Source organism: Orbicella franksi, chromosome 9 (assembly GCF_964199315.1).
Source record: "Orbicella franksi chromosome 9, jaOrbFran1.1, whole genome shotgun sequence".
Taxonomy (NCBI): Eukaryota; Metazoa; Cnidaria; class Anthozoa; order Scleractinia; family Merulinidae; genus Orbicella; species Orbicella franksi.
The window spans coordinates 11,546,270-11,558,512 of NC_138153.1; the positions used below are offsets into that span (position 1 = coordinate 11,546,270).

Sequence of the window (12,243 nt, forward strand, 5' to 3'; positions counted from 1 at the left end):
TCACCAGTCTACGTTGCATAACGTTGGCCATATGTAAGAAAGACTTTATTGTCTTTTTTATTCTTTTGATGTTTAATTTTTGTGTTAGTTTTTAATTCTTGTAACATCTCTGACAGTGTTTGTCTTCATTTCCACAAACATCTATCCACGTGGCGTTTTCTGTAGGCTTAGGGTGATGTCGTTTGGTTTTATGATCAAATACTATTCGCACAGGAATATATTTAGCTGCCAAGACACCATTCCTAGTAAAAAATAAGAGACAACAAAAGGGTGTTACTGTAGAATTCAATAATTTAGTTTGCAAGTCAGGCTTTCAAACTAACCAGTGTTGTCATAACAACAACCAAATTTTGCATTTTATTCAAAAGTAACAAAAAATAAGTAAAGAGATAAATTAAAAATTCGCGATCTTTTTGTCATAGTAGGGAGCATACCAACAATGTCTGGATTCTAAACTCCAGCTAGTATTTTATTTAAAATACAGAATTATGATCCTAACAGCACTGCGACCCCTTCCCCATCCCCTTCTTAAGGTAGTGACTTGGAATATTGAAAACCTTCCCAATTACTTTCCTAATTACTGAAGGTTTAGTTCTGTGTTGTTAGAAATACGTGGCCTGTTGCACTAAGATCCCATACAGGTAAATGAAAATTCCATAATACGTTTCATATCACAGGAGCGGGAGGTGCCAAAGGATCCTTGAAACTACAAACTGATTAAACAATGGTCAATTCATTACACCTTGTAACTGTAACTTGAAGAATCTGGCTTAACTTGAAATTTTCACAGTTTCCAAGAGTGTAGCTTTCGTACTCTTTGATCCGCTGTTCATCAGGTTTCACTCCCGGTGCTCCATACAGCTTCTGTTGAAAGATAATATCGATATCGAATTAAACCCGGGATGAAATCATGGCAAATATGAAGGTCGCTAAAATACACGACAAAGAGGGTCGTTCAGGGGTATTCTCGTGATGTGTTGAATTTATTTTCTGTGAAACGTGAATTTAAGAACGTTTTCTTCGGGATCCGTTGCCTCAAGGTTTTGCATGACCCGCAAAGAACTTGATTTACTAGCCGATATTCGTGATTTCACCTCTCTGTTCTACGTGATATTGATAACTGAGTCCTCCGAATGGTTAGAGTCGTCTGTTGAAAGTGATTTGGGTATGCGATTTGCAATAAGGAGCCTTTACTTAGTCTTTCACCATTTTGCTTTCTCTAAACACTCTTTCTAGCGTGAGAGCAGGACGTTAAAAAGACACCTTACCTGCTCAAGTTCGTAATTCGGGAAAATGAGATTTTGACATTCCTTATCCGTGATTCGCTATTTTTTCCATTCGTGAGCCGTGCCAGAGACCTCCCCCCACCCCCCCCCCCCCCCCACGCCCTGTTCGACCTTCTGACAAGATGCTGATCAGCTTGACACAAGCGTGGATTAAAAAAATGCGTCAGATTGGAGATCAAGTACCTGATAGGAATCAAACTATAATATTATCTAGAAGTGTAAGCTATGTTACTCAGTAACAAGGGTGCATTCAGTTGACTTTATTCGTGAGTAACAAATTATTTTCCGGATTAGTCCATGAACGCCGTGCCTGTTCTGACTTTGTCAAATAAAATAGTTTCCTTCATAGTCGGGATTCTCAGGTTATGCTTTGTTAAGTGAGCTACTTCCCATAGTATCATATCTTAAGTACCCGACGGCTCCTGCCGATATACCGTAGAATTCCGAAAGTAACGGGCCCCGTTACTTTCGGATTTAGCAGGCAAAAGGGGCCGCTACTTTCGGGTAGCCGTTACTTTTGGCTGTATTCCTAAATGGTCGTTTGTCCCGTCTTTCCTATGTTATTCTTATGTTATTTCCATTGTTGTAATTAGTTGTTCCGCTCTTGATGTATTATGTTTGTAACATTTATTTACAAACATAATACATACAGCAACGACATGTATAGTTAAGAGTTCGAGTTCTCCACAATTAAACCTCTTTACGACCTAAAATTATTGCTGGTGCGTTGGTTATAGACGTTATCCCGGGGCACTTTGGAGGTTATGTCTGCATTTGGGACTTGTGATTCATGACATAAAAGTCTTCGCCTTTAATCAGTCCTGTACACCCTCATGGAAAAATTAATAAAGAAGAGTCCTTGAGCGCGAGTCAAACGCAAGAAGAAACGTAGCCCCTAAAAATCAAACACAAAGTCAGAAAAGCGGACAGCGAGGAATTATGTTTTTTAAAAATGATTAATTCGCTGGAAGAGTCATCGACCGATCATTGTAGTTTTTACCCCGTCCTCTTTTCACAATATTATGCAATAAAATGTATCATTCAATATTGCTCGTACGCGTTTCCCTGCGAGATCATTTGCGGCTCAGTTTTGACAACAATTCTGGTCTGAGAATCATTTGACCGGTCGGGATCATTTGCGGCGCTGTGCAAAACTTTGAAAGTCACTGGGTTCATAGAATAGAGTGTAGGAGTATAGAGTAAAGTGAAATGCAACTGAATATTATCTAGTGTAGGATAAAAGTTCAGATTATAGGGCACTCCCTATCAAAATGTTCATCAAGTAGTTCCCCACCCCCCCAATTCTACCGATATTCTTTTTGTTTTGAAAAGACGAGAAGCAAAAGAGGAAGTGACGTTATTATTCCTGTTTATTCCGGGTACCTGCTACCTAAGCCACGCTTGAAATGCATCTCACGAATTTCGAAATCGGAGTAGACCCTTGTAATAAATGGCTGCAATACTCACAAAAGAATTTTTATTTAGTAGCCAGCGAGTTTTAAAAGCTTCTATAGTCACTCAATCGAATGGGTGTTGAACAATCATCGCACAATCGTGCGCTGGATATGAGATTTTGGATGATCAACGAGTGATTTAGCGCCAAGTTGGCGGGGATCAACCCTTATGCAAAAAGTAAAACAAACTTTTTTCTTGAAAATATTTACGAAATATCACTAAATCTTTTTTTTTTTTAAATTTGTTTTGGATAGAAAAATACCGGAAGACGATTTCTGTTTATTCACGAATAAGTCCAATCGAACGCAGCCTTTGGCAGTGCACATTACCGGATCATTTCCACCCGGTGTGCGGCTCGGAGGAAACATAAAATTCCCTAAACTGTACGCAATAAGCTTGTTTCCATGGATACAGTGTGGCTGCAGCACATGGGGATGTGATCCAATGAGAACTTGTACACCAAGGGACACAAGATGTTTAGTTATATGAAGCTGGTAAGGCCGTGGTTGTAAGGAAAGTTCTTTACCCCAATGCATGTACACCACTATAACGTCGACGTTGGCCTTGGAAAAGTAAAAAAAACAAACAAACAAACAAAAAAACAAAACAAAACAAAAAAAACAAAAAACAAAACAAAACAAAACAAAACACAACAGCAAAATAAGCAGAATGTGTTACCATCTGTGAGGTAGGGCGGTGTGAATATATTATGTTAACTGCTACACACCGCCCCCTTTTATATTTATCATTCCATTTATAATTTAGCTTCATTAATTTTTATCCTGGATGCGATTGAGGGCCGGGAGGGGTTGGGTGGTGCAGTTTGGCACAAGCTAATATTTGAGGCTTCTAATGCAAGAAATGAGGGACATGCAGTGACTTCATACTGATCACCATCAATCCTATTACAAGAAGAGATTAGGTCATCTTTTCCATCTGGAAGAACATAACTTTTTTCTTGCATAAGATATTAGTGGTGAAAGAAGAAACTATTTGCGGTATAACTTTGTTTCATTTGTTTTTTTTTGAAGGGGGGAAAGGGGGGGGGGGGAGTTCGACTATACCCTCAGCTGAATTTAGCTCTCTCCTATTGCAGTTGGAGATGTCCTTCGGTGTGTTGCCGTATCGAAAAGGAATTGCTTCAGTTTTTTATGGGTTTCCTAGGGCAATAGTCAATGGGTTTTGACCAATTGGAGCACCTGTATTATTTATGATAATGATAATTATTCTTTTACAAAGATATGATTTTTTCAATAAATGAATTAGGCATTCGTACAAATCTTAGCTATGTTGACTAAGATTCTTGAATATTTTAAATAAAAATACCTCCTTAAGCGTTTTGACGTCCCGGGTGGCAATGTCATCTCGGTAAACAGCAGGGCCAGCGTTAAACAACAACCGTATCCCGCCACATTTTTTCAACTTGTAATCGGTTTCCAATTTACAATATCCTAGGAATCCAATTCTGATACCGTTTTTGGTCATGATCAGAGGCTCCTGTACAATAACAAAACAAGAAAGAAAAACGAAATGACAAAGATAGCATTAAGGGGGCTTACTATAGTTTTGATGGATTATAACAGCCCAACTTCTAACTCTTTTGAAAAATGTCCCAAGATGTTTTTCCTTTCTATATTTACTGTTTACTTAAGTCTTTTACCATTCTATGTGAAACTTGAACAATTAAACGTCAACAAATGGCCAAAATGGACGACTGAGTACCTAAGGAAAGACTGGGCACTAGTAGGTTAAATCACGTTTTTCGCAAAATCTACCTGTATGACCCCACCTCAAAATTTCAGGAATAAGAAATTGGCTCTGATTTAACATTCATGCAAAGTAAAATATAAATCTGAGCTATTTTGGATTTCACATTTTCTTAGTTTGCAAAAAATCTGTCTTGCAGATTTTCATTTTACTTTGCATGAATGTTAAATCAGAGCCAATTTCTTATTCCTGAAATTTTGAGTTACGGTCATACGGGTAGATTTTGCGAAAAACGTGATTTAACCTACTAGTGCCCAGTCTCTCCTTAGGTACTCGGTCGCTTATTTTGGCCATTTGTTGACGTTTAATTGTTCAAGTTTCACATAGAATGGTAAAAGACTTAAGTAAACAGTAAATATCGAAAGGAAAAACAGCTTGGAACATTTTTCAAAAGAGTTAGAGGTTGGGCTGTTATAATCCATCAAAACTGTAGTAAGCCACCTTAAGCGATTCGGAGTATATCTAGTTCTCCTTGCACGGATTTTTAGTTGTCTATCGCGGGTTTACTTCGCTGGTACCCATTTATACACCTGGGTGTCTTGCTCAAGAACACAACGCCGCAGTGACCCTGGGTAGGGCTACGAAGTTCAACCATTAGGCCAGCACATCTCCAATGGAGCTTGTAGGTCCCGAGAAGAGCCTTATCACGAATTGAATTAAATAACAGTTATATCCTAAGCCGAATTAGAATGGTCTCTACCTGCCTGAGAGGAATTTAATGTCCCATAATTGACACCAAAATATTTTATGCCTACTCCCTTGAGAACTTGCACCGTAAAGTTTGCTCCTTTAGATCCAAAGTCATTGAGGTGATTGTTAGCCAGTGTAACCACGTCAAATCCTGCAAAACTAACAAGCAATACAACACAATATTTGCTGTCATGGAAAATGGCAAAGAATGAAATTGGCGGTAAACATAGCTGCCTGGAGGCCATTGTTAACAACAGAAAAACAGAAGTGTTAAAACTGTTCTAAAATCCGACAAAACGGTAAACTTAATCACGTAGCGAAATATACAAATTCTCAAACTAGCGAGCGCTTCGAAAAAAGACATTATATTTCTTACGAAGACAGAAATTATACTTCAGAAGTAACAGGACAGAAACACCACTTGAGCCGTGTCTGTTTATGATAAGAAGTCTTATTTTTGAAAAATACTCAAACAACACTGACATGCATGCGCAGTGTAGTAACGCATATTCGCTAAATTAAATAGCGATCTCCAGTCATCTCAGCGAAGTAAAACTCAGCAATTACAACGCTCACTACCCGACAAGCGATCAGTTGAAAGCGTCCTGTGACATTCTCGGATTAGAACCAGTGGAAGTAGTTTAGTCTCTCCAACTTTGACGCTAGTTCGGACAATCTTGCTTACCGCTGTGAGCCGTAAATATATCTAGCTCCTTTCAAACACAGCTCAGTATTTCGCATTTTCACTGTTTTTGTTTCGTAACTTCCATTTGAAAAGTGTGCGTTTTCATGAGCCACAATGCGGCGGCATTCCTCTGAACTAGAATCTTTTAGATCCCTATTTTCAAATCAAACTAAAAAGAGAACATTGAAGCGATCGTATTTCCCATCTTAAAAGCAACTCGAAACCAAAAGTCCAGCTTTTGATTGACAGCTTTTGTCTCGATAGCTAATCATCTTATTTGAACAATTCTAACAAGGATTGTGATTGGCTCATTTTAGCGTGTTTTATCAGAGAACAGATGCACGCTGACGCCACGTTTCCTCGTTTGGAAAATAACGTTTTTAGACTTTGAGAAAGCCTTTGACACCGTGGAGAGGCCCTTAATTTAAGAAAAAAAAAAAGAAAAAAAGAAAAAGAAACTTTCAACAGTTTGATTTTGGTCCCTCAATGATCAAATGGATTAATATCTGTTATAACAACATCAAGAGCTGCTCTCTAAACAACGGGTAGTCCACTGATTTTTTTAAACTTAAAAGGGGAGATAGGCAGGGCTGCCACCTTCCGCCTTACCTCTTCGTTCTTGGCGTCGAAGTTCTTGCTGAAAAAATTCGGAAAACGAAAACATAAAAGGAATAATGGTATCCAAAAACGAAATTAATTTAGCCAGTACGCCGATGATACAATACTTATTCTTGACGGCTCGAAGTAATCTCCGATATCTGCTTTAGAAGTTCTAGAGAGTTTTAGTAAGGTTTCAGGCCTAAGATTAAACAACAAAAAGGGAAGTTCTTTGGATCGGGGCCAATAAAGATAGAGGTGACAAACTACGCCTTGAAAAAAACTTAAAATGGAAATGGAAAAGCATTAGATGTATGGTTTTCTACAAGCCCAGAAGAAACTTTGGGGCGAGTTATACTGATAAATTGCAAAAGAGTCCAACTCTTTAGGTCGTTGGGAACTTCGAAGACTGTCCTTGCTTGGAAAAACAACGGTACTTAAGAACCTGATAGCTTCTCAACTAGTTTACATCTTGTCGCCCCTTCCAACAAATCAACGCCGGTGTGATGGGAGAAATAAATACTCTATTTTTCAACTTTTTTATGGAGCGCCAAGGGAGACAAGGTCAAACGAAACACAATGATTAGCGATTACCCAGAAGGTGGTCTGAGAATGATAGAATTAATAAGCTTTAACAAAGCTCTTAAATCCACGTCAGTAAAGAAGTACCTTGATTTACAAAATCACGGCAAATGGAAGTACTTACTTGACTGGCAGCTGCAACATTATGGTGGCCCTGCCGTTTTCGCTAGAGGGCACCTTAACAAACATGACTTCTCTAATTTTATCAGCACAACACATGCCTTAACGACGGAAATTTTACAAATTTGGTCAGAGACAAGCTACGAGGTGAATGTGAGCTCTACCAAACTTTTTTTTTTTTCATGACCTCTATGGAATAACTCTCTGATACGAATCGACAAGAGACCCGTATATTGTAAATCGTGGAGCGGTAAAGGTATCCAGAACGTTACAGACCTGTTTTAAGACCCGAATACCTTTTTATCTTCTCATGAACAATGTTACAGCAAACTTTCTAGTTCTTAATGGTCTAAAATCTTCTTTAAAATCTCTCGAGAGAAATAAGCAAAGACAGCCGGTTGCATAGTACCACCACCTCTCAAAGATTTCATCAAAGTTTCTTAGAAGCCAAAAAGTCTACCAAGGTTCTTTTTTTATAAAAGACTGGTTACTACAAAGAAAAAAAAAAAAAAATGCCCTTTTCGAAGTCAGGAAAAATGGTTGGCTGAATGTGAATTAAAAAATAGCGAAACAATCGACTGGAAATCGGTTTACCTACTCCCGTTTAATGTTCGAAAATTAGTAAACTAATCATTTTTCAAGTTAGACTTTTATATAGCAGACTTGCCGCGAATTCTTTTCTCAAGAAAGTATGAATAAAACATAGCGACCTATGCACCTTCTGCAAAACTGAGGTGGAAAGTTTGATTCATTTATTTTGGTCCTGCAGTGTAACCTCGCTTTTTGGCAAGAATTTAAACAATGGATAAAAACCAAAGCATGTAAACGTAACCAGTAATTTTAGTTCAGCAATAGTATGACGCTTTAAACCATTTTTCTTTAGCAAGAAAACTCGTCTTTTCTGCTTACTTGCCAGATATTACATATGGATCTGTAGAACTCGAGAGAAGATTCTTAGATTAGAGAATTTCTTAACTTTTCAACTTAACAAATTGACGTCAGTTTATCATGCCTCTGTCCTGTTATTGATGATGAATTTCGTCATAACATTGTCAAAGTAGCTGTGGATCCGCAGACTACCTTGACAATTTTATGACGAAATTCATTGTCAATAACAGGACAGACGTATGAAAAACTGACATCAATTTCTTTTTTACGATAACAGACTATCAAGTTGTCCGCTCTCGCTCGTTGACGCATAGCACAAATTATAAATTCATGTGTCAGTCCACATATTGACGATGAAAATTAGCCAATGAGCGCGAGAGAATTTCTGCAGTTATCGTAAAACTCGTTTGTTACCTGTTAATTTGTCACCTATGCCTCTTGTCAACTTAATAACACCAAAACGTTATTCACAAGGCAGTGTGGCTGCTCTATTGTTATAAGTAAATATCATATAAGTAGGAGGGTATTCTAATTTACGCATTAAAATGCAATTGTAGCGGACTGTAATATCACCTCTTGTTATTAATGTATTGTATTGTACTTTAATGTAAAGTCATGTCATATAATACAATGTAGTGCATTGCATTGTAGCGTAATGCAACGAAATGTAAGCAGAGTAAGTATTGTTTGGCAAAGAATAGAGTTAATCTTGTATCTTATCAGTAGCATAAAAATCGTGCCGTATTGCAAAAGAAAAAAAAACGTTTGGTTGAAAATATTAGCTGAATGTATATGGAAATTAATGGATTCTTTATCATAAAACAAATAAAGAAGCCTCCAGTGTGCTCTGTTCCGTTGTCAAGCACTTGGAAAAAGGGTACAGCACTCAAGAAATAGAAAGAAACACTCGACTACGTCTCGTGTTTTCTCCTAAACTTCTTTCGTGCTCTAACGCTTCCTGTGTGCTTTACAACAGGGCAGAGCACAGACGAGGCTTCCTTATTAGTTAAATACAGCTCAAAATCGATTTACAGCTGACAATTTATGATCTTTCCTGTCTGTTGATCTTTCTCCCGCAGTTCGAATATATGATGCATCAAAACGTTTCTTTACATCTTTTCAATATACGGCGGGTATATTACGAACTCCAACATACCTAGCAACATTACTTTTCTCTTTTCTTATTTTCCTCTCACAGTTAAAAGATAATTAACAATTATTCCATGAGCGCACGTTGGATATGAGTTGGCCATAACCAATCTCATATCCAACAAGCGCGAATGGAATAATTGTTTTATTAAATTCGGTGCGTTTGTATGCTTGGAAATTATAGCTTAATTTTATTGGATTTTAATTTTACAAAGCGACCGGAAGTCGATGTGGCAAAAACAACAACAAGTGGGAAATCACATGACATGCGCGTCGTTTGTAAAATAGCCCTTTTCACGGTTAATTTTTCTCATTTGCATTACAATGTAATCCAACGTGGATGCGAGGCAATCTCGGGCTAAAACTACAAAATAGCCCGAAATTGCCTCACATACATGCTAGATTTTATTGTAATGCAAATGAGCAAAGGTAACCGTGATAAGGGCTATTAGTTGAATGAAAAATTTGAAAGCGAAGCAAGCGAATTTGTGAGTGAAATTACAATCAAGTAGAATTCAAGGAACGTCTATCAAATGAAGGAAATATATCCCTGGACAGAAAGTTTGAAAAGTGTTCAAGCTCGAGTCATGGAGAAGAGCCGAATAATTGTCCACTTGCACATTGCCGTTGTAATAATGCTGCGGAAAACTTTGATCGCCCTGTGACAAAGACGTTGAGCCAAAATTATCCTCGACAAGACCTCTTTCAGAATTCTCTTACTTTGAAAGCCTTGGCATTTCGAGCTGTATGTGTGGAGCTCATTGTTGGCCAGATTCAGAGTCAGGGACAGAAACTCAGCGTCAGGTTCATCTTCAGAATCTCCGAGGCCGCCCTGATGGTTTTTCGTGGCTGGTAAAGAACCGGGCTTACTTCGGTTCACTTCAAAACACTCAACTCCTTGAGGTGTTTTTCGCAAGGACAGAATTGTTGGCGCAGCTGTCGTCGATTCTCCCGTCCTCTCGGCCAAAAAAGAGAGCGAGTTAAAACTCGGGTCGTCCTCTGTAACCGCGCGGGATTTTTGCTCTCGGCCGATCCGAGCTCGCTCTAGTCGAACAGTTTCCTCATCTGCTCATTGGAAATTGGTTTCTTATGGACTACACCGGCAATTATGCCTGTTTTCCTGAGACCTTTTACAAATGCTCTAATAATTTATTTGCCTGGTCAGAGAAAATGGAAAACGGTTTGTTGTGCGGCGGCGTGCGAAGGAAATGATCAATGGCGGCTCTAAGGGATTTCGCAATACGTGCCATCTTTCTTCCTCGCGGACGTGTAAAAACATTTCAAACAAACATTCAGTCCTACCTTTGACGTTTCTTATATCGGTTTCGAAATTTGGTGCCACCAGGACTAACAAGCCATTTTGTTAAGGTAAACATTGTTTTTGTTACATAATCTTCATGAATGTGTAAAATCTCGACGGTCATATTTTAATTTTGCAACTTTTAAAGGAAACTTAACGTGCACGTACCGTTAAATAAGCTAATCTCGAACTTTGTGGCTTTTTTGTTGTTACTGGGATGGCATTGTCCATAATTTTCTGTATTTCTTCGGTAGATAGCTTACCGAATCTGCTTTTTTTCATCCATTTTTTTTGTCGACGAAACTTGGCTTCCAGCGAAAAAGTTTATGCCGAGCGACATTTACCGCATTCATTTCCATATAAGATCAAACGTAGGTATACTGGCTGGTAACCGAGATCCAGCGAACCAATCAGAAAGCTAGAATTGCATTATCCGAGGTTTAGAATTTAATAATGTATGATATCTTCCCTTACAGTTTGTGCCGTCTAAGAAAATCCACTTGTTATAATTGATAATTACAGCTGGTCTATCGAGGAGATGCATATATTCACGACCGAAACTACTAAGTGTGGTTACTGTACCTCAAGGCCGAGGCCGCTTCAGGACTTGAATACAGGTAAACCCCGTTTTTTCCTTTGTACTTGTAGCGATACACGTCTTTGCTGACAAAAGGAGACTCCAAATTTGCGACTGAAATGTCCGCGTCTCTGATGAAAGGAGCCACATCTCTGAACGAGTCGTTATACGAGTGGTAATTATGTTCTACGTAATACTTCACAGGACCAGAGAAAGAGATGTCACCAACGAACAGCAAGGTGACTTGCTCTGAAAGAAAAGAAATGGCAAAACCTCACTTTTTTCATTTTACTGATTTCGTGTGTTTTAATTACCCAGCTGACTTTTCTCGTACAATATGGTTAAAATAAAAATAAGGATAGAAATAAGAAAAAAATAAGAACAAAAATAATCCGCCACAGGGACTCAGTAGAAGACAGGACAGAAACGGCACAAAAAGAGAACACGGAATTACAACTGCAAAATAGATACTGAACATTAACATGACTCTACCTCCTCGAGCAGTGACTGTTAAGAAGGACAAAGCCAGGATGTGCGCAGCGAAAATCATTATTAGATGGCACTAATGGCTGAATTACTTGGCTACAAAAAACTAAAATGATCGAGTGCAATGCCATGCAGGTGATATTTTTCACGGCCAAGTCAATGAAAGGGATAGTTTTTCCGCCCCCTACGCCACCGCCACATACGGTCACCAAAACATAACCCGTAAGACATTCAGATTTTACTGCCCTTTGTTGTCTGATTATTTGTCAAAACTGTCCCAGACTGGAAATGTTTCAAACAACATATGAAAAACTAGGGCGTTTGCGGTGCTTCAGGGCGGGTTTTCGTATCGTTGATGGCGATCGCTGCGGAAGAAGTTAAGCGATTCATATGCTAGCCATTCTCCATACAGATGATCGCCACGTTATGATCGTAGCGATCATTAAACTCGTACGGAAATCAGCTTGTATAGAGACTATGCATTATAAATATGTGTGGTTTCCACGACAGAAATTTGTAAAATGGGGTAAGTTCTGTGAAATAAATATTCTCTGTTTTGTAATTTAATCGGCGAAAACTGTCATAAATTGTTGTCAACGAATGGACTTTAATTGAAAGCTATAAGGGACCACTTTTTCCATTGTTAAAGTCAGAATTTAAG

The 12,243-nt window shown here is 38.5% G+C and overlaps 1 protein-coding gene across 1 annotated transcript; it reads right to left on the minus strand.

Moving 5' to 3' along the window:
• Positions 1-91: 91 nt before the first annotated feature.
• On the minus strand, positions 92-7,281 carry LOC145498467 (capsule biosynthesis protein CapA-like). The gene is made up of 7 exons (XM_081478396.1): positions 7,187-7,281; positions 5,884-6,036; positions 5,213-5,357; positions 4,068-4,238; positions 3,071-3,304; positions 743-864; positions 92-242 (listed from the first exon to the last, which is right to left on the minus strand). The coding sequence occupies exons 1-7, from the start codon at positions 7,279-7,281 to the stop codon at positions 92-94; spliced, it is 1,071 nt and encodes a 356-aa protein (XP_081334522.1).
• Positions 7,282-12,243: the final 4,962 nt, after the last annotated feature.